General features: G+C 47.9%; 1 protein-coding gene across 4 annotated transcripts in view; it reads right to left on the bottom strand.

Moving 5' to 3' along the window:
* Window positions 1-26,024, bottom strand: part of PRKCE (protein kinase C epsilon) — a 480,653-nt gene that overhangs the window by 69,291 nt on the left and 385,338 nt on the right. For all 4 annotated transcript variants that reach the window (XM_047746508.1, XM_047746507.1, XM_047746511.1 and 1 more), the window contains one exon: window positions 13,734-13,888. In XM_047746508.1, the coding sequence (XP_047602464.1) occupies window positions 13,734-13,888 (155 nt within the window). The remainder of the gene's footprint in view (window positions 1-13,733; window positions 13,889-26,024) is intronic.

Below are 26,024 nucleotides of genomic sequence, written 5' to 3'. Positions count from 1 at the left end.
GGTTTGGATTCAGTTACCTCCAGGGCCTCACTGAGATCATTTGAAGACACTTTTCAGAGTTTCGTTTTTAGATTCTGTTCAAGGCATTCCCAGACCAACATCTCAGGGTCACAGGGCTAGATCAACCAATCCTGCCTACACGCAGGGAACTGAGGTCCAGAAAGGAGAATCTGCCTACGTCACCTGGCTGAGGCAGCACCTATCAGAGTTCTGGCTCCTGATTCCCAGCCCCATGTTCCTTCCACGAAAGTTCATCATAAACCAAACACCGAAGAATAAAAAGACTCATGGAAGGGGCACAGCACACAGAAAAGGGGACCAGGGAAATGCTGGTCCGCCCCAGCAAGAAGTCTGTTAGAAAATTCATCCTGCGGCCAAATATGTTTGGAAAATTCTCCCACTTCTCCAGAGGTGTTTCCTCGACATATTTGAATAGGTCGTCCAAGAAATCAAGGGCCATGGGGCAAAAGCAGAAGTTTAGTGTACCTGGGGGAAGCTTTCTCTATAGGATCTTTCAACCAAGAAGCAGTTACAATACAATTTGAGAAATGCTACTCTATTATGCAACAGATGCAATGTTAACAGGAGGAAGAGGGGACTGACTAATGGCCTTGAAAAGGGCCAGGGGAAAGTGAGCTGAAGCTGAATCTCAAAGGACGTGAGTTAGAAAAATAGAGAGTGAAAAAGAAGGTATGGTCTTCCAGGAAAAGGCAAAGGGAGGGGTCCTGTTGTGACTGTCGATGTGCAGGATTGAGACAACACGGGCACAGCATGTATGGCTATGTGTCAATGAGGATACCTGGCAGGCTCAAGAAGATATCCAAGGAGGAACCTGGCCGGGGGGCAACACTAGAGACACTGGGGAGTGGGGGTGGGGGTGGGGGTAGAAAGAGACTGTGCGCAAATCGCAGAGATGAAGCGAGTTAAGAGGGTCAGCTTGGGGATGGCTTTGGGTAAGAGGTAGAAGCAGTCTAGACATTATCCTGATAACAGAGAGTGATTGCAGACTTCTGGGCCAGAGAGTGCGTCAACTCCTTGTTTCATGATAATTAATCTGCAGGAATGGTCAGCCTGTTACCACATGACCAGAGAAAGAAGCAAAGGCAATTAAGTGTGACCCGAGTGGCCTCCACGTGAAGCACCCTGCCCCCCCACCGCCCAGCCTGGGCCATCCTGGACTCAGCTACGGCCCGCAGAGACCACAGGACCAGCTCAGATGTCCGGGTACACTTGCTTATCATGGGGCAAAGCCCCCCACGGTTTGCTAAAACAATTCCCATTTTTAGTAGGTCAATCATTAGCCAAAGACACTGAAGAAACCAATTCCTCTGGCCACACCTCAGAAAGATTCAGGCTCAACTGTTGACTACATTGTGTTAATGCATGTTCCAAGATTTCTACCTTCTAGAGCACGTTTTACAGCCATAAAACAATAGTCATAAAATAATAATATAAATTAATAATAATCATAGTCATAAAATAACAGGTATTGATTCCCTCCTCCTAAGGCTGGTCCCACGGCCTCAGACTTGTCTTTGGAACCTCTCACATGACAAGACATTTTCAGCGGTTTGCTAGCTGGCAGGATGTATTTGCAGTGAAATTTGCAAGACGGATAAAGTGAATCTTACCAACGGTTCACTTAGGTACTTGCAAAACAGAATACTATGATGATAATGACAGCAGCTAACACTTAGGGAGGACTTAACTTTGTACCAGACATAGTCCTAATTACTTTATGGGTGTCAATGTGTATTTGCTTCTCTCAATATCCTTCTGAGGAAGGGAACACCGCTTCACAGATGAAGAAACTGAGGCTTAGAGAAATAAGTTCCTTGTCCAAGATCATATATCTAATGAGCAGTGAAGACAGAGCTTGAAGCCAGAAGTCCTTTACCACCGTACTGGGTTCTCAGTTCTAGGACAGGCATCATGAGAAATAAAAAAATAGATGAATAGATGACAAGGTCCTCCATCAGTTTTTTCTTTCTTTTCTTTTCTCCTCTTCTTCTTCTTCTTCTTTTTGGACATATACTATTAGCTCAAACTTTGTTTGAAACCCTCAAACAAATTTAATCAGGAATTTCCCTCTGGCTCCAAACTTCGTGTTTGCTCTGAGACTCTGATGTCAATGAGAGTCAGAATTTGACTTCTGATCAGGTCAGCATAATGTGACTTCCTTAGATGAATATAAATTTGGCTTTTCAGCCCAAGCAAGCTCAATTTCTGCCTCTCCTCGTCCCTCCCCTTTATCATGTCCCAGTGACTTCACCCCATGCTGTTACTGGCAGGTTACACAGCACAAAAACAGTTTGGGGTAGAGATGATCTCATGTTTAAGTAAACTTGGCCCCATAGAAAAGTAACTACTCTTGAAAGAACTCTTGATGACATTTAGCTTTCCTTTATGAGGAGGACAGCCCTTCAATGAAGCAACATGGTGCAGGGACAGGATGATTCTCATTACCAAAATGCACATTTCTAAAGGCAGCACGTTTGCTGAAGCAGGTCCCGTAAGGGATCGGGTGGTGGGGATGTCGTGGGGAGCTCATGGAGATGGATGGTTGCAAATGGAGCCCAACAAGAAGTCTCAGGCACCAGAGTCAGACTTGTAGCTTCCCAGGGCAACCACATCTGTTCAGCCCATTGGTCATTGTCATGTGCATTTATTAGTACTTGCTTGTCCTGTCCCAGGGTTCTCGAGTGCTCAGAGTCCTGGAATACTGCCAAGAAGAGGCTCCCCTCTCTGGAATGGTGATCCAGTCCTGCCCTGGTGGGGCCCTTTAATGTGCCTGGGGGACATAACGTCACATACCCACCACCCTGTGCCCCTCAAGCAAGTGCCTTATGGCACCATCATTGCTGCTGTGTGCCTGGATCTCTGCAGGCCTTGCTGGGCCTCAAACAGCTTCCAGAGGCCTTTGTGGGTCCATTAGCTGATTTAAATCTTTCAGTGTATGCCAAGATCTCAGGCTTGGCCATCTTGTTTTATTCATTATTATCAGCTCCGTTTTATAGATGAGGACACTGGGGCTCAGGGAGATCAGGACATTCCCCAAGGTGACACAGTTAGTAAGCGGCAATGCTGGGACTTGAACCTGAGACTTCCATATTAGTTTGCTACGGCTGCCATAACAAAGTACCACAGACTGAATGACTTAGTGAAATTTATTTCTCCCAGGCTGGAAGTCCCAGTTTAAGGTACTGGCAGGATGGGTTTCTTCTGGGGCCTCTCTCTGCCGCTGGGAAGTGGGTCTTCTCCCGGTGTCTTTACATGGCCCCCTCTATGCATTTCTGTGTCCTGATCAACTCTTCTTAAAAGGACACCAGTCCTATCAGATTAAGTCTACCTACATGATCTTGTTTTACTTTTCACCTCTTTAAAGGCCTTATCTCCAAACACAGCCACAATCTAAGGTATTGGGGATTAGGGCTTTAACATACTAATCTGGAAGGGACACAATTCAGCACTACATCCTCTGACTCCACAAACTTACCCTCCCTTCATCTAACCAATATGGATGGAGCCTCCTAAGAGCCAAGGGCTCTACTTAGTACTTCTGTAAATGCTTTCTCATGTGATTCTCAAAACAGTCCTGGGTAATCCCATGGGGGAATGAGGAAACTACCTTTCAGGCAGTTTAAGTATTCTGCCCAGGAAGACATAATAAAGATGAGGTAGAGCCAGGACTTGGCCAGAGTTCTTGGAGTCCAAGCTCAGCGCTGTCTCCAATATACAGTTTTGTGGTTTTTTTTTTTTAAGATCTTTTTTTTTTTTTTTTAAAGATTTTATTTATTTACTTGTCAGAGAGAGAGAGATCACAAGCAGGCAGAGAGGCAGGCAGAGACAGAGGGAGAAGCAGGTTCCCTGCCGAGCAAGGAACCCGATATGGGACTCGATCCCAGGACACTGGGACCATGACCTGAGCCGAAGGCAGCCGCCCAACCAACTGAGCCACCCAGGCGTCCCTTAAGATCTTTTTTTTTTTTTTTTTTTTTTTTTTTTAAAGATTTTAGTTTTGTGGTTTTTTTAAAAGATTTTATTTATTTATTTGATAGAGATCACAAGTGGGCAGAGAGGCAGGTAGAGAGAGAGAGGAGGAAGCAGGCTCCCCGCTGAGCAGAGAGCTTGATGTGGGGCTCGATCCCAGGACCCTGAGATCATGACCTGAGCCGAAGGCAGAGGCTTTAACCCACTGAGCCATCCAGGCACCCTCCAATATACAGTTTTGCTTCCCATGTGAAATCCCAGCTCGCAGCAATGGGACAGGGAGACCTGACAGTGGCAAGAGCAGGGTGGGATCTGGTAGGATCTCCTTCTTCAGAGAGATCATAAATCTCATGGACAATGGCAGAATCTCTTACTGTGATGATTAAGTGAGTTAATAGGTATAAAGTGTGTAGAATAGCGTTGGGTTTATAACAAAGGCTAAATAAGGGCCTTGCTACCCTTGGTTGTTATCGCCACTGCTGCTGTGCTGTACTGTGGTTGTTGTTTTTGTTATTATTATTATTGACTTCTGGACAAAGAGAGTAGCTTGAAGAGCCACAACTACTTTTCTCTCCTTCCCAAAATTACACAAAAGATCTAAATACACAAAGATGGGGAGAAGGAGAGAGGAAACAATAGCAACACAATTTTGGAAGCTGGAAAGCCAAAGGATGAGTGGTTAATAACTTAATAGAGTGGAGAAAGTTCAGTTGGTTGAGCACCTAACTCTGGATTTCGGCTCAGGTCATGATCTCAGGGTTGTGAAATCAGCCCCACATTGGGCTCCACACTCAGTGGGGAGTTGGCTTGAAATTCTTTCCCTCTCCTTCTGCTCCTCCCCCTGCTCCTGCACACACACTCTCTAAGAAAATGAATAAACAAAATCTAAAAAAAAAAAAAAAAAAAGACTTGAGAAAGCACTGAATTGAGAACCCCCAATGGGGAAAGTCAAGAACAGTTACATTTATGCTACAGAATCTCCCAACTTCTGTCCCAACCAAACCTCAGGAATTTGCAGTAATAGTTACTTCTGGAGATGAAGGTGGGGAGAGAGAAAAATGGTTGGATGAAAAGCAATTATAAACTCAGATTCTCTTCTTTACTCTGCACAGCCCCTTCTCGGTCCCCACAGGTTTATTCTCTGGAGAAGAAAAACAGTGGGTCTCTGGATACAGGGTGGGATGGGGCAGAGGGCAGGCACCAGGGTACAAAGTTGGAAATGGAGGAGTTCTCTGGACAATGTCTCCTGGGAGCGGGGCCCGCCAGGCCTGCCTCCTCGTGTAGCTCCTACAGTACTGGCTGCTAAGTCCTTTCCCTTTGGGCAGGATGCTGGAAGAGTCTTCTCAGGGTAATCTGAACATTCTAAGAGGAAAGTTCTAAAAGTATTGACAGTCAGGAACTCCCCAACTATGTGGCTAGCCATATTGGCCTACAATGAAGGCCAAGTTGACCAATCCGATACTCAAATGACAGCTCCAGAAAGAGAGAACAGAAAGAATCCTTAAAGAAAGAAATATTTTCTAGAACTGAAGGACAGATTTTTCTAAATTTAAAAAGTCTATCTGGAGCCCAGTGCAATGGATGAAAAATGGCCTACAGCATATCATTAGTAATGAACAAGCTTCCACGAAAAAAGAGATCTGTACAATGGGATCCAGAATTGAAATAGCTTCAGACTTCTTAACAGCAATACTGGAAGTTAGAAGACAGTGGAACAATTTTGAGTGAGAATGGATTTCAATCTGGAATTAATTCTACACCCAGCCAAAGTCTTTATCAAATTTGAGAGAGACATAAAGATGGTTTTGCATATAAAAGGAAAGGCTAAAAAATGTACTGCCCATCCTTCTCAAAGAACTGCTGGGGCTGCTTCACCACATCAAGGGAATATATTGAGACAGAGATGTGGGATATAAGACACAGGAACTTCAGAGAAGAAGGAGGCCAAAGGAAGCATGAGGACGGCAGTATGGGGACAGTCAGGCAGCAGCCATGGGGGAACTGTTTAGAGCAGAGTGGGCTGGAGGGCTCCAGGAGAGAGCTGCCCACGAACATGAAGTTGACAGAATATCCATTGCACCGAAACATCCTGCAGGGAGACATGGACAATTTGTAGAGTTTGTGCTGAACTAATAACCACATAGAAAGCAAAGAGATCATTATCATCTCTAGGGAAAACAAAGAAAAGGTATAGGAAAAGTAATTATAGCTTACCACATGGCTTTGTTCCAAATAGTATTTCTTTTTTTTTTTTTTTTTTTTAATGATTCTATTTATTTACATGTGTGAGAGAGAGAGCACACATGAACTGCTGGGGCGGGGGGGAGGTGGGCAGTGGGAGAGAGAGAAGCAGACTCCCTGAGGGCAGGGAGCCTGACATAGGGCTTGATCCCAGGACCCTGAGATCATGACCTGTGCTGAAGGCAGAGGCTTAATGGCTGAGTCACCCAGATGCCCCCAAACAGTACTTCACAGTCATAATAATGCATACAATGTATATTCATTTAACCACAATTATAGTAAACTCTACTGAGAGGAAGGGAAGATGGGAGGTTGGGATGGGAGTATGGATGTCATAGGGCAGTGGGAGTAGGGGTAGAGAAGTAAACTCTCACTTCCACAGTGGACAGTCACTACATAATGCCTAAAATAGAGTTTTACAAAAGTAACAATAACAGCATGTTAGTCAGAAATACAGAGATCTGTTCCAAAAGCCTCAGCTGAAAAAACTGAAAATGGTTGTCTCTGTGGAAGAGGAAACTGGGTGGGAGTGAGAAGGAGGGCAGAAAACAGCTTTTTATTGTTTAAGCTCCTTGTAGAATGGTTTGACTCTTTATCTCTATGTATATCTTTGATTAAAATAACATCTACGCTTTATAATACCTCGCTGGGTAAACCTGGGTGAGTTCCTGTCCAGTTTTGGTTTCAAGTTCCACATCTAGAAAATGGAATTGGTTTAGATCACTCTGAGACCTCCTTGATCTAACGATGGAGACTCCCGACACCCTCCTATTACACACTCAGCCCTTAGATCTTCAGAAATGTTATATCACAATATCATTTTCTAGAATGGCTGGAGGGCTGCTGACAGTGGAAGGTAACGCTCTGTGGGGGGAGAAGATCCCAGAGCGTCCTGAGTGATCTTCCTAAAGGCAAGTCATAGAAGAATGGGAAGGAAGAAAGAAGGAAGAAATCATCCTATTTCCTCCTCCTCTTTCTCAGCTTTTATTAGCAGTAGATAAATTTGAGAAGGTAGGGAAAGAAGACAGGAATCTAAATATTAGGCCTTCCCCTTGTTAGCACAGGCTTTAAGTAGAGCTCTTCCCCAAGTCAGGAAATGCCGAATTGTGTCAGTGGCAGGAGGCAATCCCAGGGATCGAGGCAGGCTGTCGTTCCACAAGCTAAGCACACAGGTTCCCTCTTTGACTAGCAGGAAGAGAAGGCTATAGTTTGTATCACAACTCCATGTGCATTGTCCAGGGAGGTCGGGCTTGCAAAGCATGGCTACAGACCTCAGCAACCCCTTCTTGGCTTTGTCTTCCCGTCCCGTGAGGACAGGCATTGAAGATCCAGCTCCGTTAGATCCTCAGAGGTATTGCCTGAATCTGTGTTTCAGGCTCTTCATTCTTACTGACTTTTTAGAAACATGATCATCAACAAGGCAAGCCTTTCCTAAGCACCTCTTGAGTATGGAGTGATTTAGCGTGGACCAGAGCAGAGACCCCTCTCTCCTTGGGGCTCCCCACTACCCCCAGTTTGGGCAACCAGGCACACAACAGGTCCCCAGGGCAGGATGGCTGTTGGGGAGTGGCAGTGACAGCTCACTGAAGACGGAAAGTTCTGAAAAATTAAGGGAGAAGTCATACTTCCCCTGTGCTAGATAAAGACCAAATTTTAGTGCTCCACATGAGATGTTACTCATGAATGAGCCTTCCCAGGAGGAAAATGCCTTGTCATTCTCCACTGGCTTTCTGATCCTCCACCTCGGCCTTCTCAGTCTGACTTGGAGCCGTCACGCTCTGCTCCCGGATGCAGGAGACACGCAGGCAATGGCTGAGCTCCAGGTCAATGCGAGCCATTCACAAAGAGGTTCAGGAACCTGCTCAAGAGGAGTTCTCGAAGGATTCTCCAGAAAACGTTCCACTGTTCTACTGTGGGTGGTTCTAAGGTTGGTGAAGGGAAAACTGACTTTTTACCTTTCTCTGCAGCTTACATTTTTATTTTTCTTAGGACTACCACTTTTATCATTAAAAAAAGGGGGGGGGGATTACATTTTCTAAGAAGGAAGAAAGGAATTCATTCTTCTGAAGTGATTCTAAGAATCCGTTTTGGAGCTTGGGCTAGATAAAAGATCTCCAATGTTCTTTCAATCCGTCTTAATTGAAATCAAGATACGACAAGATAGTTAATCTTTACTAAGGGCCTACTATGTGGCACACACTATTCAAAATTATTTGGAACTATTAAATCACAAAATCTCCATAACTCATGAGATAGGTACGTACAACTATCATTCCCATTTTACAGGTGAGGACACTGAGGCATGGAGTGTTAAGATGCTTGACCAATGTGGCCGAGGACACGTTCTTCACTACCTTCCGTCACAGGGGTCCTGACTTCTGAACTCTGAAAGAATACAGAGATACATTCCTGACTGCCAAACCTTTGCTTATCTTCCTCAGGGCCCCCGGCTGTCCTCTCTGTCTGAGGCGGATCACACCATCTCTCTCATGTTGCACAGACAGAGGGGCGCTCTCGGAGAGTCAGCTGCTCCGATTGAGCAGCTCAGAGGAAAATGGGCAGGCAGCGACCCTGATGGAGATGAAGAGAGAGTTCTCTGAACCCACTCTTAAGGAAGGCCTACCCCTCAATACCTCTACCTCTCACTGTGTGTGGGGGCGGGGTGGGATGGTAAAGGAGGGAAACGTTTTTTTTTTTTTTTTTTTTTTTTTAATTTAAGGCATGGCTGGACACAGTGCCAGCTTCTGTCATAGCACAGAGAGGATTCCAGGAACACAGGGTAGGAGACAGAGAGACGGTACCCTGCGACAGTACACCTGCCTGGTGCTAGAACCTGACTCAGATGAGGACCAGAAGAAAGGGGGCCATGTCTGTCAGTGTGGGCTCTCCTTAAAGTGTGAGCCGCCAGCCAGAAAAATGACTGCTTTCCTCCATTCTTGAACACTGGCCAATTAGCTGTTAATTAGTGTGTGTATAAATTCCAGCAGGAAGGCCGAAAATTCCATCTCCACTCCAGCAATCAGCTTCCTCCTCCAAAACCTGGCCTTGCCAGTCTCCCAAATAAACCCCTGTATTGCACAAAACGTGGTCTCTGCCCGGGCTTCAGAACAGCCAGGGGCAAAGAGGTGGAGACATACTCACAGCTCCCCCCCACCAACCAGCTGCAGACACATTGCCTTCTACCCTCTTCTGTGGCAGCCTAACGCAGAGCAACATGGGAAACAGAGATCCCAGCATTCTCATTAACCCATCAAATGAGAGCTATGAAGGATTTGGGGGCCTTTTAGGGTCAAGGAGTTAGGGATGCTTCCAACACAGACTTTTCAGAAGTACACACCTAGGGGAGGGAGCAACCACTTGCTTGGGATTTCTAGGGACAGGGGTACAAAGGCTCTGAGAAATGAAAAAGAATGGCATCGGGGACGGAATGGCAACCACTTCCACTGGGCTGGAAGGCTCTGGAGCATCAGAGACTAGAAGAACAAGTATTTAGTCAACACCTACTATAACCAGGCTGTTGTTCTAGGCCCCCCAGGTAAGCACTCTGGTGTGGAGTTCTCAATCACAGAATAGGGATCTTAAGTAAAAACATAAGTTTTGCAAAGAGAACCTGCTAATGGCTGTTCCAGAGGGAAGGCATGATCCCCAGGACAGGCTGGGTGGTCAGGGAGAGCCTCACATGAGCAGGCAGGGCTTGACAAAGGCAGAATAGAATTTTTCTTCATCTCTGGCCAAAGTCACCTGAGGAACACTTTAAAATATATATATAGATTAATGTATCCCACTCCAGACCTACTGAATCAAAAACTCTAGAATGTTACCCTGGGTAACTTTTTTTTTTTTTTTTTTTTTTTTTTTTACAAAAAAAGATATTATAATTATGGTAACCTTCAAACGCATGCAACAGTAGATAGGATAGCACCTCCACCCCTACCCCACTGTATGTGCACATCACGCAGCCTCAGCAATCAGAAACTCAGGGCTGTTTTTTTTTCTCACCAATATCCTTATCGATTTCCCCTCCTCCAGTATTATGGAATCTCAGTACCCTTTAAACCAGGGACTCTGAGGCAGTCAGAACATGGGCGTGAACTGGAAACCACTCATTGATCAAGACCCAGATTGGGAGCAAGGGATTTCTAGGGACAGCGGTACAAAGGCTCTGAGAAATGAAAAAGAATGGCATCGGGAACGGAATGGCAAATAATCTTGAGCACCTAGAGGGTGGGATACATGGTTGGCAGGGACAGTGATAAGGGTCACACGATCACTGGGGGCCACCAGGGCCCTGTTGTCACAGACTGTGTCTTTGTGAGAGACACAATAAGCCACCCCCTCTGGGTAGGAAAAGCACCCCGTTCCCGGGCTGAAGTCAGCCACAGCAGCAGAGCTGGCTGAGACGCCATCCGCTGCTTACTGCCTGCTGCCCTCCGCTCCTGCGCTGTGTGCAGACCACACAGCTGTGCATGGCAGGTCCAGGGCACAAAGGAGTCGGAAGGAGGCTAAAAAGGACATGTGTGACCACTGTGCGATTTGAAAGAATGCCAGGCTGTTGTTCAGGGGAAAGGATGGAGAAGAGGGCAGGGAACCGAGAGGCAGTGAGGGACTCGAGTCTGTGAATGACTGTAAGCTCATCTGGGAAGGAGGCAGCAGGCCCCTGAGAGTCCTTCCTGAGAGAGAGTTTGTGGGGAGAGAGCTTGTTTGGGTTCTGGGGATAACTGGGGGCTGGGTGTAGTAACGCAGGGTCGCTGGCACATAGGAATCCTCTGAAAGCATGCATGTGCTGGAATTGCTCAGGCAGTGTATTTAGGGTAGGGGGAAGGAGGGATGAAGGCCCTGGGGAAAAGCAGCATTGAGAGAACAGAGGTTGGAGGGGAGCAGCAGCCAGGCCAAGGGACACAGAGACTGAGGAGTAATGTACAGGGAGGTGGGAAGGAGTGTTGAGGGGAGGGGGGGAGGGGAAAGTGTGGCTCCTAGAAGCCAAGAGAACAAAGTGTTGACAGGTGTGATGAGAGGGAAGCAGAAAGGGGAGAGGCAGACCTGTAAGGGAGAGGTGAGTTTTGGAGTATCTGGGATGACACCTCAAAGAGTATGAACTTGGAAAGTCAGGGTGACAGGTGTCATGGTGTACAGCGTGAGTTTGCTGATCAGTCACTTAGTCTTCCTTGGTCTGCCACTGATGGAGGAGGGCCTTGGACAAGCTACTTCAGGGAAGGCTCAGAATCCCTGCCAGGAAACTGGATGACTGTACCCACTGTAATAGGGATGGAATGGCGATGGTGTTGCAAATGATGGAGGTCCTTCTTCCTGTCATGGGTACCCGACGGCGCACAGCCTTGCAGTGAGCTCTTCCCACACATAAGTTCTGTATTTTGAATGGGCTTATGAGCTGCTTTGGGGCAGAGATTAGGGATTTAAGCTAATTGGAGTCAACAGTCACTTGTTGACTATGTACTATGTGGAAAACAAGAAGAGCGTGTAAAATAAGATGAGTGAGGGGTTTAACCAAAAAAGTGGTCCTTAAGGGAGTCTGCAACTCAGTGAAGGACCCACAGTGATGCCCAACGCTAACACGATGGGGACAGTGGTAGGCACAGCAATGGCAGTCTCAAATCCCATTCATTCCTGAATTGCACATGGAAGCGTGTGTGGTGGAGAAACTTGCTCTGGCTGGTGGGACCAAGCTTTGTGCAGGCAGGCAGTACTGAGGAGGCCTCTGGGCCATACAGAGGACGGCTAGGAGGGCATAAGCACAGGCAAGGTGGGAACTGGCAGGTGGGTCTGAGAAAAGCCGAGAATGAGAACCTTGGCGGAATCAAAACAAGGTGCTGTGGGGAGTAGGGAGAGAAAGGTGCACCCAGATGTAGCAGACACAACCTAAGTGGAGCCCCAGTGAGTCGCACTCCCGTATAATCCCATAATCCCTCCCTGAGGGAGGGGAAGCTGGGACTTCCTCTAACCAGAACAACGTGGAAAAGGCGATGATGGAGATAACGTCACATTACAGGCAAAGGAATTGTGAGGACATAATGAAGGTCCCTAATCATTTGAGCTAAACAAAAGGGAAACCATCCCTGGTCTGCCGTAATCGAATCAGCTGATCCTGTTGAAAAGGGATCCAAGCCTTCCCTGGAGTCAGAGATTCCGAGCAGGAAAGGCTGTTCCTCTGGCTGGCCTTAAAGAAGCTAGCCACGTGCTGCAAGGAGCTGAGTCCTTCCTACTGGCATGTGAGTGTGGAAGAGGACCCCAAACTTCACACGAGCATGCGGCCTGACCGACACCGTGATCACGGCAGCGAGGCCCCAAGCCGAGGGCCAGCGCCCACTGTGCCTGAACTTGGGGACCACAGAAACAGGGGCTAATAAATGGGTGCTGCCTGAAGCCCGTAAACCTGTGGTCTTTTGTTATGCAGCAAAAGGAAGCCAACAGAGGGACGCAGGATGTGGGTAGCCATGCCAGGCCGGCTGAAAGGTCTTGATTTTATTATGCAGGCCCCAGGGAGGCACTGATTACTTCTGAGCAGAGAAGACACACATTGGAGGAAACTAAGAGTCATCAGTAAAAAGGAAGCCTGGGGTGAGTGTTGGTCAGAGCCCCTCAAGGAGCCTTTAGTCAGAGCACTGCTCCCAGGAGAGGGTCAGGAAGGTTCTAGTGACTAAGCTCTGGGTTGAATCCAGCCGGCTATTCTACCGAATCGAAAAAAGGTTGGGGGCGGGGGAAGGGAGCAAAAAACCAAGTCAAAAATTGACAGTCACTGAGAAAACCTTATGGCACTTTAGCGTCCTTGTTGCTAACCATAAATATTTACTCCTCCCAGAATTCCTGACCTCACAGAAGAGCCTGCGTAAATAGCCCCGCTCTCTTACTGGAAAATTAGTGTGTGAGTGAGTGTGTGTGAGTGTGTGTGTGTGTGTGTGTGTGTTCTGTGTTTTCTTGGAAGGGGGACAGGGCGGCAGTGAGGGACTGGATGATGTGCAGGAACTTCCTGTTGGATATTGTCTAGCTCCCTTCCCCCCCACCCCCGCCTCCTCCTCCTCGAATCAGAAACCCAGATACCCCTGAGCAGCTCCTCTGATTCTATCTGCTGGAGACAACTAAGCCAAACAAACTCAGGAAGTGGCAAGAGGTTGGGAAGGGGAGGAAGTTCATGGCACAGAAGGAAAAAGTAAAGAGAATGCCCTGATGTTGAAGGAAGAGGGTGGGGAGACAGAGAAATGAAGGTTATTCCAAGGTCGCTCGGCGCCAAGCTTTAAAATGTTGTGCTTGGGCTTTCAATCCAAACTGGCACAAACAGTGGGTCAGATCTCCTGAGGATATTCAAATATTAACATTCACAGTGATAAACAGCCCCCCAATAAGTCCTCTGCAAGCAAATTAGAACAAACAACTAATCTAAAGCGGGCTGCTAAGAGACCGGTTGGGCAGGGGCCAAAGTCAGTTCGAGTGTCTGGAGAATTCTTATTTTTTCGCTGTCCGGGGAGGCAGGAGAAGGGAAGAGCTACCTGTAGATGACTCCATGTTGGTGGAGGAACATGAGGGCTGACGTGACCTCTGCAGCATAGAACCGGGAACGAGGCTCATCGAATTTTCGGGAGCGCTGAATCTGGAACATGAGGTCGCCACCATTTACATACTCCATGACGAAGAAGAGGCGGTCCTGAAAGGAGAGCAGAAAATGCCATTTAGTTGACTCCACTGCTGCTGCCCACACAGGCCAGAGAGCGTCTCCTGAGCCCAAACTCAAGGGGGAGGAAGGTGCAGCGATGGCTGAATCCTGATATCACACAATCCAGACAGAAGTTAGAAGACAGATAATCCAGACAGCACACGGATTAGGGTAGGAGGCATGATTTTAAATCTCTTTCTCTGTTTTACTTTTATGAACATCAGCTTAGTTTAGCGGAGGAAGCCCTAAACGGACAGAAAGGAGACCTGGGTCTTTGATTTCCGTGACAACCCTGAAGTGTGTCCTTGGTCAAGTCTCTGTCCCTCTGGAGGCTCCAATTACCTTTATATGTGTGGTAGGTTGGATAATGGCTCCCCACAGGACATCCGTGTCCTAATACCTTCACGTGTGAGTGTTACCTGAGACAGCAAAAAAGGACTTTGCAGGTGTGATTACAACAGGGATCCTGAGAAGGGAAGTTATTCTGGATCACCCAGGTGGGTCCTCAGTGAAATCACAGGTGTCCTTATAAGAGAAAGGCAGGGGGCAGATTTGAGAAGCAGGAAGAAGGCAACGTGGCCACAGAGGCAGCGACTGTGTTGTGGCCATAAGCCAATGAACATGGCGGCTACTGGAAGCTGGAAGAGGCAAGGAGGGACTCTCCCCCGAGGGCCTGCAGAGAGAGCAGGCCCTTGATTTCAGCTCAGTGACACTGGTTCCAGACTTCTGGTCTCTCGAACCATGAGAGAATAGATTCAGATTGTTTGAAGCTCCCAGTTGGCGGTAATGTGTGAAGACAGCCCTGGGAAACGACTTCATGGTCCCACGGGCTTTTGAGGCTGCCAGCGCCCCTTCTGCGGGCCACTCTTCACTCTGGAGGATGTTCCTACTGGGATTCCCATCTTGCCACATTTCCTATGGCTTCTTTCCTCAAGGTGATCTCCAAATGGCCCAACCACACTCCTACGTCATCGAGGAGGGCCCTTCTGTATCTGCACTCCACGCCAGTGTGTGAAGCAGACGGATGGAAGTTCACTTTTGCGATTTCTTGACTACTGTTTCCTAAGCCTGTAAGGTGTTGGGGTGCTGTGCTAGGCGGGAGGCAAAGAACGTCAAGCCGGCACTGTCCCTGCGGAACTTAGGAGCCAGGACTGGAGATGGGCACAATGAAGAAAACAAAACAGGAGCAGAGTGTCTTAAAGATGAAAGGGCAAGAGAAAGGGGGGGAGCTCTCTAAACTGGGGTCCACGGAGGATTCTGGACAGAGTTGGGGTCTGAGACAACAAGGAAGGGGGGGAGCAGGGGCGGGAACAAATCCCAGGATTTGGGGACAGGGTGAGAATGCTGAGGGCGGGGGCTGAGTGGGTCAGCCGGGGAGGAAGGTTCATGGAGCAAAGGGAAAACAGTGATGCTGGGGAGGCCAGAGAGGCGAGCACATACTCAACACATAGACAGAGTCCAGTGAAGCTGGCAGGAGGAGATGATCATGAGCCTGCTTTAGTCATGAAGCAGCTGTGATAGCATATTTAATTCATTGTTGACATCGCTTTGAAAGTAAGTCCACTGTTAAGAATTGTTATGAATTCAGACTACCTTCTGCCCCAGTCGTCTCCAGATTCATTCAGGCTATACCAGTACTCACAAAGGGCCTACGGTCTAGGCTCTCTTCCATTTGTCTTCCTTCCCCTTCAAGGCCTGCCCCATTTTCTCCCCAGAGTATGATTCTGGACCTAAAAGTACACAGGCTGCCTTGCCCACCATTCCCTCCCTCACCCATTCCCCATGCAAATCCTCATCACAACACTCGAATGCTCAGGCCGACCCCAGCCCCACGAGACCAGAATTCCCGAGGGTGGGCCTCAGGCCTCAGGGGTGTGCAAAGCTCCCCGTGGGCCTGCCGTGTGCAGCCTGGGTTCAGCACCACTCTTCCATCTCGTTTGGTGTCTGAGAGATACATGACTCTAAGTCATTCAGATTTTCCTTCTTCTGTTTGCAAGGATCCCCCAAGAACACAGGTTCTCAAGCTTGTGCCCTGGAATCACACAAAGACTGGTGAGCACACAGATCCTGCCCCTCACCTCTGAGTTTCTGATTCGGAAGACCTAGGGTGGTGAGTCTAAGAAGGGGCCTCTCCCACTCGTTCCCAGGTTATGTCAGACCCCTCGCTGAGAACAGCGGTTGGGGGGAGGGTCCCAGGGCGCTGGGGGCAAGACTTCCCCAGGGCAGGTGCGGCTGCCTCCCGCATAGAGCACTGCCCTGAGCTCCTGAACCACAGCACCAAGAACAAGCACTGGGACGCCCTCCCGTGGGCAGCCACGCGTTGCTTGCGGGTCGAAGCAACGATGCCGTATTTCCTCCGCAGCTTGTGGAAGAATCCAAAGCTTTTGGGAGGAGGAAACCTGTCTTCTCCACACCCCCTCTGCTCACTGGCTGCTTTTGATTCCACTGACCCTAGATACACAGCATTTAAGAAGAACAGGGTCTGTGGAGTGACAAGAGCTCCCACCGAAATCTGTCACTTGCCGGCTATGTGAGCTCAGGCACATGACCTGCTCCCTGTGTTCGGTCTGATAGAGGACCTGCCTTACAGATGTCTTACAGGCATGAGCTTAAATGTTAAAGTGCCTGGCTCACAACGGGTGCTCCCTGAAGGTGGTCTCATCCTGTCATCACCGATGGCAGGAGAACTACCATCACCAAGTCTTCACTTCCTGTCCTTTTAGCACTATTTTCCCATGAGCCCTTCCTCTTTCCAAATATCACTTGGCTCCCTTGGCTTTTGGGCTGGTTTCCTCCCCATGTCTCGGGCAGGTGGTCTGGCGCCTGCTGATGCAGGCTTCTCTCCCCATCCATCAGGCGCCAGAGTCCCTGGGGCCAGCCTCTGGGGCCCTCCCCTTTCCCCATTGTGTCCTCGCTGAGCGGTCTCCTCCACCTCACAGAGCCTAATGCACCTCGCTGGGCACATGTGACCCACGAACATCAACCTCCACACCAGACTTCCCCTCCAAGCCGCACACTCCTTTATCCAACCACGTTTCGGACATTTCCCTCTAGATGATGCAAAAGCACTCAACCCAACAGGTTTGAAACGGACTCGGTAATTCTTCCCCTTACGCCTGCAGCAAACGGGTCCTCGTCCAGGATGCCTGCGTACAAGTCAGAGACCGGACAGTGACTGCGAGTACCTCTCTCTCCCTCATCCCTCACATGTGTCGCCAAGCCCTGCTGCTTCTCCCTTCCATGCTTTTGTACCATTATGCACCTGCTGCATTTGTCTACCTCTTTCTGTCTCTGCCCGCTCAGCTCATAGCCACTATTCTGGTCCAAGCGGCTCTCACCTCCTGTCTAGACTCCTGCCAAGTGCTTTCTTCCTAATGCCCCTCACACTGCCCACCCCCAGCAAATGACGATCACATCACAGGCAGTTACCCTGTTGAAATAAAAATCTGAGTGTAAACTATCCCCCTCCCTTCTCTCTTTCTACCAATTATTCTTTCAAGGGCTTCCTATTACTCTTGGAATAAATAGAAAACTCCTAAATATGGCTGATGGCCTCTTATGATCCACCCCACCTACCTTCTTCTGAGTCCCCTCCCTTCCAGCCATCCCTGGCTCCCTCTGTCCCAACAGCAAATTCCCTCTTGCCACGAGGCCTTTCCTCGTGCTGTTCCCTCTGCTTGGAATGTTTCCCAGCTCCCTTCCCCTGGTTAATCCCTCCTCATCCTGGAGATTCAGTATAGCCCACATTTCTTTCTTTTTCTTTTTTTTTAAGAAGCTGTCCCTAACTTCTCTGACAAAGTCCAATCTCCCTATTATATGCTGTGTTCTCCCCTGTAGCATTCAGGAGGTCTGATTTGTGTAACTGACTCGTGCCTTTCTCCCCCAGCTGTTTCACGAGGGCAGGAACTGTTAGAAGTTCTGCCCTATGAGTCTGTCAGGGAACTAGCCTGACCCCAAAAGAAAAGCTGCTATAATCCTCTTTAAAAAACAATCATCACGTGGATGGAAGGATGAAAAAAGGTTAGGGGGCTGCGTGGGAGAAAGGGAACCAGAGGGAACTCTGATTTCTGCCACCGAAAATTCTTACTGCTGAAGGAGCCAGAGACAAGTCAGCCTACTACAGACAGCCTCCTGCCTGGGGAATCTGGAGATGAGTGCCCGCTCTGGCCACTCTGTCTGGATTGGCACCCTGTATTCAGTTACAACTCTGAACAGTTCTTTGGTTCCATGGGTGTCTTCACTTCCCGGTGAGATGATCCATTCCTTGAGGAACATGGTTTCTTCCCAGCAACCCCTGCCCCCACCCCCACTACCACTATCAGGGAACTCCCTAACTAAGGAGACACTCGATAAAAATCTGCTCATCCAACATTCGCTCTGTGTGAGCATCTTGGGGAAGCGGGGGGGGGGATTCTTGTTGGGTTCATTTCTTACTGGATCTCCAGCAACCAGAGCTGAGCCTGGCGCACAGTGGGTTACCAGTGTGTCCCTCTTCAATGTGCGAGTTCTTGGACATGCACCACGCACGAAGCTGTAGTTGCTGGAAATTCAATAGTGAACCAGGGCTGGTTTCCCTGTGTTATTCCTATTGTTAACCTCACTTGGAGTTATTCTAACATTAGCTCATTTTGAACTTCCATTGAAACCTACTTTCTACTCAATATACCTCGGTGTGCACAGCCCCAAAGTAGAATCAATCCTTTTTAAACTGGGGGGCGGGGGGGGGAACCAAAGTTTAAAGCCAGATCGGTTTTTCACTCCCCCTCCCTCCATTCAGGGAGTTTGGATCCCTTCTGGCCTCCACACCTAACACATCTGAGAAGCATGTTTTGATGCAGAGTGAGAACCTCAAGTCATTCTGGGAACTGCTTAATTACATAAACTGAAATCAAAAGAAAGCTGGCAGATCCAGCAGCTACTCATTAATCCCCTCTTGGCATCAGCAGAAAACAAAACAAAACACAAACCCAACTTCCTGGTAAAGTAAGCAAATATGTTTTCTGAGGTAACCAAAGATTTTAAAAGCCTTATTCCACCTCCTCCTCCTTTAATCTCACCTGAATGTCTAAAAAGTTACGGTCTTGAGATAGTAAGTAAAATAATGAAATTAGGAAAGGGATTATATGTCATGGTCATTTAGGGTAAGAATAGTTAATCATCACCTACAAGCCGGAAGGGCCACACCATGTATTTGAAATTCCCACTGGGCTCTGTTTTCCCAGAGCGCTAACCTTTCCTGCCTTTGAAGGGAGCACTGTTCCCTTCATCTTTCATCTTTCAAGGTGTGATGGATAGCCAGAGGCTTCCTCTCGGCAGTACGACATGTCCTGCCATTTGGATTTGTTTGGACGCACATTCTCTATCACTTGCTAGCTGTTTATATGTGCAAAGATTCTATCGCTTTTGAGTCCATTTCTCATGAGTGCCCAACAAAAGATTGGACTTGGAACGGTCCACCTCCGATGTGCCAGGGACAGGATGAACATCTTCTCCAGTGCGTCATCTAAGGGAATCGTGGGTCCTCACTTCACCCTCTGTGACATCTCCTTGCTCCCCTCCGCGTCCACACCATTTAGTCTATCAGTTCAACAAGTCTTTCTTTGGTGCCCAGCCCTGGGGTGGGTCCCTGGGGGTTATGAAAGATGACACGAGCCATGGCTTGGTTTCTAAGAAGTAGGAATTGAACATGGGAAGCCACAAAAAAGCAATATAAAACATTCTGAGGTTAGGGGCACCTGGGTGGCTCGGTGGGTGAAAGCCTCTGCCTTCACCTCAGGTCATGATTCCAGGGTCCTGGGATTGAGCCCCGCTCAGCGGAGAGCCTGCTTCCCCTTCTCTCTCTCTGCCTACCTCTCTGCCTAATTGTGATCTCTGTCTGTCCAATAAATAATAAAATCTTAAAAAAAAAACCATTCTGAGGTTATGAGCAAAACCCACCTCTATTGAATCAGATTGTGAAACCTGGGTCTCTGGGTCATTACTTTCTGGGCCGCCAATAGAGAGTAACTGTCTGTCATCCAGACCTTAGCACTTACAGAAGACCGTGATAGGAAACCATCATGTGAAAAACCCTTTCTGTATTTTATTTTCTGTAATAGAACTGGTCCTGGTGGAATTGGCTATTGCTATATACGGATTTGGTTGACACCAATCTGAATTAGGGTCAGGAGGTGGGAGAGAGAGAAGGGAAAGTCCTGGCAAGTTACAGGACCAGCCCTCAGGGAAGAGGGAAGGGGAAGGGGCACCGCGGGGATGGGGAAGATGGGAGTGAGGTGAAAAAGCTTGCTATCTGGAAAACAGCTCATAAATTCTGGATGCAGGTGGGAAGAAGACAGATTGGTGGTGGTGGGGTTGGGGGACAGGGAGGAGGTGGTTCTAAAAACACACGTAGGAAGCAAAAGAACCCCAGAAACCTTCTGAGTGGCAAAATGGCATGATTAAAGCTGACCTGAAGCAAAACTATTCTGGATGCAGACTTCAAGATGGAGTAGAAGAAGGCAGCCTGAAGTTCTTCCATATCTTCCCTATTTCTACCGTCCTCAGCACGTCCTTATCTTCAAACCAACCAGAGGCAACCCTCCCTCCTCTCTATTATGCCTCCTTGGTAGAAACAAAGGCAAGATTCAACCACTATGGGAAACTTAACCAAAACCATTTTATTTCCCCACAAAGAAAGCAAGCCCTCATCACAGTAAACATCCTTCCTCTTACTGGAGACTTACCTCTCAGTTAACAGAGAAGGAGAGACTCGTGTGGATAGTAACTGTGATTATGGGGATAATTTTCCTATGCAGTAACAAAAATAATTATCAGCCAAATAATGTTGTTAAAAAAAAAACCATTTTCACACCTCGTCAGCCCTTCCCCTCATAGCCTTTCCCTCCTTTCACCTCCCACTGTTCAGAGGCCTCACTCCAGTGCCATGACCTTGTTGTGCTGCTACCCCAAGTTCGGATTTATCTCAGCCAAATTCCTAAAGCAATAACCAATTCCACCAACACCAATGGTAACAGGGAAAATGCAGAGTGGATTTTCACGGGGCTGTGTTTTATGATGATCTCCTAGAAGCCACAGAGGGAAGAGTCCACCCTACTTTGAGAAAGAGGGGAGATGCTCATTTTCATGTGGGAAAGCCTTAACCTAATCAGAACTGGCCAAAACAGTAAAAATCCCACAAGAGTGTCTGCTGGTTAGGAAAGTCTGAACATCATTCGTGTATATCTGACATTTGTTTCTAGTTGCTAAAAACTATGATGATTTGACATACACAAGATGCCCCAGGTTTAAAGGGACCTAGAGAGGTAGCAAACTGACTAACCCAATACAGCTTGAATAAACACTTCCTGCCTCCGATCAGAGCTGCACTCTGCTCAGAGAACTTCGAGTTCCTGCCAACCTGCCCCACACGCTGTCATCTGTGTGAAAGCTAGGATGAGGGGAAGAGTTCGTCTTCAGCACATCAGAGAATACTTTCCTTTTACAGGGTCCTCAGCCTCTTCTGAGAAAGAAAGCTCTTTGACATGACCTGACAGTGTGCAGGGAACAGCCCCCAAATAGGTTACGTGTCAATGATGTTGACTGCCGGACTGACCTCCTGCCCTGAACAAGGGCAGTGTCTCAAGCCAAGTGGGAGTAACAGCTTATCGTTAGTTCTCGTTTTGAAAATGACAGAATCAAGAGGGTTTTCATGGGGAACACGGCCAGTGAAAAGGACAGTGGTGTGGCGAGCCTGAGGCTCTTTCAGTCCATCACATATTCAGAGGGTCAATGCTCGTACCTCAGCGTCACTTCACAGTACCTGGCTTCCTTCCTCCTGGTTTCTCCCACCAGCTGCTTTCTCCATCAAGTGCCCTCTTGGGGTGTGGCATTGGGCTGTCATCCTCTGTCCCCGGCTGGTGACCTGGGCTCCAGGAGAGCAGCAGGCATCAGGGACCTTGACCCCACTCACTCATCTGCCTAACTTCATGGCCTGGTCACCCAACAGAGGTTTCAGGCTCTTCGCGGTGCCCATTGCCCACCCAGAATCTGGTCAAGATGGCGACACAGGCCAAATCTGTCTTTGATGATACCAAGAGATAATCTAAATCAGATTACATCGCCTCCTCATTGGAGCCTACTGTCACCAGTAGTTAGCTGCTTGAAGCCAATGTTAAGGACCTATGGAATGTTCCTTCTAAAGTGTTTTCAAGCATAGGAATAAAAGTATTCTTATCCTAATTTCATTTCCCCAACCCAGCCAAGGCCCACATCATAACCTTGTCCTTTACCAGTTTTCTTCCCCTGAGCTCAGGCTGGTCCTCCCAATCTAGTGCGTTAACTGCATCAAACTCTGTTCCCCACACATAAGCCTTCCTGTGTCTCCAATAGGTTGTAAGCGCCAACAGCTGGGGCTCAGGACATTCCCTTCTTGTGTTATCCCCCTCCTGTCTAGGCTCGGTGCATGTGCAGCTCAGTAAGAAGAATGGAGTCTCTTCATGTGCAGCTCAGATGCGAAACGGAGCCCACACAGGACTGAAACAGCCCAGGTAGATGCTGCTCTGATTCCAGAAACTGAATTGCCATCTTATTTCCTGTGCCCAGCAGAAAAAGAAGTACCTACAGAGGTCTTACCTGAGGTCTGATTTCCAGGAGGCTCACGCACCTACTACTACTGTAAATAAAAGCCTGTGGTTCTGGGTGAGGTCAACCCTTGAGCCTGTTACTGCTGTTGCTATTGTGTTTTTGTTTCTTCGCTTCCTTAAGTCTATTTAGCTAGGAATCCTGCTCACCAATCGGAGGATTAGAATGTACCCCCATTAGTGGGTAAGGGACCAAGCCCACTCCGCAAAAAGCAATCAAGGAAACTTTCTTCCAACGTGTGTGTATAAAACGACTGGCTAGTTGACTGAATTGTTCACTTTACAACCAGCTATCAACATCGCTATAGTCCCTCTTTTCTTGCCTTTCTTTTCTCCCCAAAGATTATGTAAAGTTCTTGTAACAGTTTTAAAGATAAGCAAATACCAGGTAGCTGACTCTGAGTGGAGAAGGGAAGTCATTATTTCCCTTGGATTGTGGGAAAAATACATAACTTGCTTAGCGGGAAATTCAGATTGATCACGCCAAACGTGACAAAAGAAAGAACACCACCACCCCTCAACACCTCCTGGCTAGGGGGTAGCATTCTGAGCCGATCCCAGGTAAAAGGATCCTAGAACATAAATTCCTGAACCAATGGTCTCCAGCCTTCCTCCATCCTGGCACTCTCATGGGCAGAGCGTGCTCTCATGACAAACCACGGCTTTCTACCACAGGAGACATCTCCTGGAGAGACCAGGGCTGTGCTCCTGCCCCCTGGCTGTACCCCTACCATACTTAACACCAGCTGGGCTCATCCACACCGTTCCAGTCATTCCATGAGAAAGCACTTACTATGTCGCTGATACTGGGCTATGATGTGTTCTTTGCAACTGTGAGGGCCCTACGACATCAAATCAAGGGCCTGAAGTTCCCACCTGGGGCTACATCACTGTACTTCTGTCTTTTCCTTTCTATCAATCCCACTTGGCTTTTGACTTTGAGTCCCACGGTCCTGTTGGATTCACACGCATGGGTGCCTTGAACCGAATCGGCCACTCCAGGATGGCAAGGAAGCATGGTTGACATCTCCACGGTGCTAAATCCCCTTTCATGTCCTGACTCCTTCAATAAAGCCGAAACGAAAATGTGCTAATCTGGGGGAAACTGGCAACTTGGAAATAATACACTAACACGCGCACACAACTCAATCCTGTGGATTCTGAACACTCAACCGCGTTGTTTTAAATCCTAAGTGGCACGGCCGGTGGCTGCGGGCAGCCCAAGGAGGATTTCCATACCACTTCACTAATACTTTCATTTGATGGCAGGTAGAGCGTGAAAGGAGGGTTTTTGATGATTACGTTCTTTGATCTCCGTACTTCTGTCCAGGTTCACTCAGAATGCCAGGCAGTGTGGTGAGATAGACTGATCGATATTTGGTGTAATAGCACAGGTTCCTCTCCAAGGAACTGTTGAAGCACGCCCGTGCTGTGGCAAGAAGGTGCTGAATCCCACCAGGTGTTGTTTCTGAAACCTAGGGGCACGGACTCCGACCAGCACCACAGAGTTTGCATGAAGCAGGCACGGGTGCTCAAGAAGCAGAACACAAACAGCCTGTGTTTAATCGGTTCCTAAATGTTTCGTTCTTAATGACCTGGAAAGGTGGCGGCACAGACCAAGCCAGGGGAGAGTTTCAGGATGAGTTGCAGCTCTCACACGGGCTGAGGGCCAACTATTTTAATTTGGATAGGATGCTGGTTTCTTTCAAACGTAGAAATCCATCACCCAAACAGATTAAAAAAAAAGACTCGGGAGCTTGAGAACCTTGAATGAAATGTGGCACGACTTGACCACAGTCAAGGTCTTTCTGTCAGTACTTGGTCAGTGGGTTTGTTTTTTTGTTGTTGTTGTTTTTTTGACATTCTGGTAGCTTTCTCTGCCCGCACCCTCACTTGCATGGTATAACGGTCCCCGCTTGGCCTCTGGACCCAGACTGCCCATGTTCAAATCATAGCTCAGCTGCTTCCTGGCTGTGTGAACTTAGACAAACACAGGCATTAGCTTCCCCAGCTATCGAATCTAGATTTGAAAGTAGCTACTTGACAGAAAATTAAAATAGCTTATCCTTACGGCAGGTGGTTGGTCTAGGAAAAAAAAAAAAAACTGCTAAGGAAAATATCCGTTCTAATTTTTCAACCACAGGCCTCCTTTCGTTCAGTGGCTGCATGAGGCTCAGTGATGAACACAGTTCCAATCAGTCCATCGTACTGTGTTTTAAACTATAAAGCCCCATATAGGTATTTGCTATTGCTGTGGATTTAAGTCACTTTTTGCAAAGCACACACATTACAATAAAACCCCTACTTATAGAAATATACCATAGATGTGTACCACATCACTACTCAAACGAGACCTGCCCTCAGCCTTCAGAAACCACTTCAAAGAGGAGTTCTGTGACTTCGGCTCCCACGGTTCCATGACTGGCAATCTGGAGCGGTTTCATCGCATACATGGCGACGGGCAGGTGAGTGAGAACGATAAATGAGAACACCGAGGAGACATACCTGTGGAAGACCGCTGCCCCGAGGCCCTGGTTTGCTGGCTCCCTAGACAACATGCCACTTCCCTACTCCAGAGCCCTCAGAGGGTCTCCACAGACTTTTGGAACAAAGTCCATACTCTCTGTTGGGGGTGCTTTTCAAACTTTAGCCCACAGAGGAATCAAAGGGACACCTTTTTAAAAAATAGATTCCTGGACCGCATACCCCTAAATTCTGAGTCTGTGGGTGCAGGTTGGGACCCGAGAGTCTGTGTTTCTAGCAGACCCCCTCAAATTGCAACACTGCTAGTCTAGGGATTGCGCTCTGAGGACTTCGTGGTAGACCTTCCCTGTCTGGTGGTAATCTAAATTTCAATCTATCTCGCTGCCTCCTACTGGAGCTGCTTTCTCTTCATCTCACAACCAGTCCTTGCTCTCAGTCACTCCTGAACCGTCCAGGCAACTCTGCTTCCCACACCTCCTCTCCACGTGCCAGACACTTCCTGCTCTCCTTCCCCTTGGCGACGCCTTTTCCAATGAAGACAGCAATTCGAGAACTCTTGGTCTGGTGAACTCATGGCAGTCTTTAAACCTCCCAAGGGATGATTAATCACATCCTGCACATTATAACTTCTATCACTGGTATATTCTGTTAGGGCAGAAAGGGTTATTTAACTCAGTTTTGTTTTTCTAGCCTACTTCTTCAGTTGCACTTTTTCAGTCCACAAGAGCAGGACTTATCCCTTGCCCATAACAGTCAATCAGTAAATCATGACAGATTAATTAGACTTATCAGTCAATGCATTAATATAATTTTGGTTCTGCTCAGCTAAGATTATCTGAATTACTAGGTGGGTGAGCACCATGATTCCGGACAACCCAATTCAAACTTGCTTTATGGTCTTGGTTTGTAGAGTGGCTCCCAAGGTCTCTTTCTGAATCCTTTACTGGACCTAGAAGAGTGGGCACGCTTATATTAGATGGCTGATCACTGAGGAAGCTCACCCAAATAGATTACTTCTCTTCATG

This window comes from Lutra lutra, chromosome 9, assembly GCF_902655055.1.
Source record: "Lutra lutra chromosome 9, mLutLut1.2, whole genome shotgun sequence".
NCBI lineage: Eukaryota > Metazoa > Chordata > Mammalia > Carnivora > Mustelidae > Lutra > Lutra lutra.
Note: the sequence above shows the minus strand (reverse complement) of the source record. Positions and strands in the feature narration are given on the sequence as shown.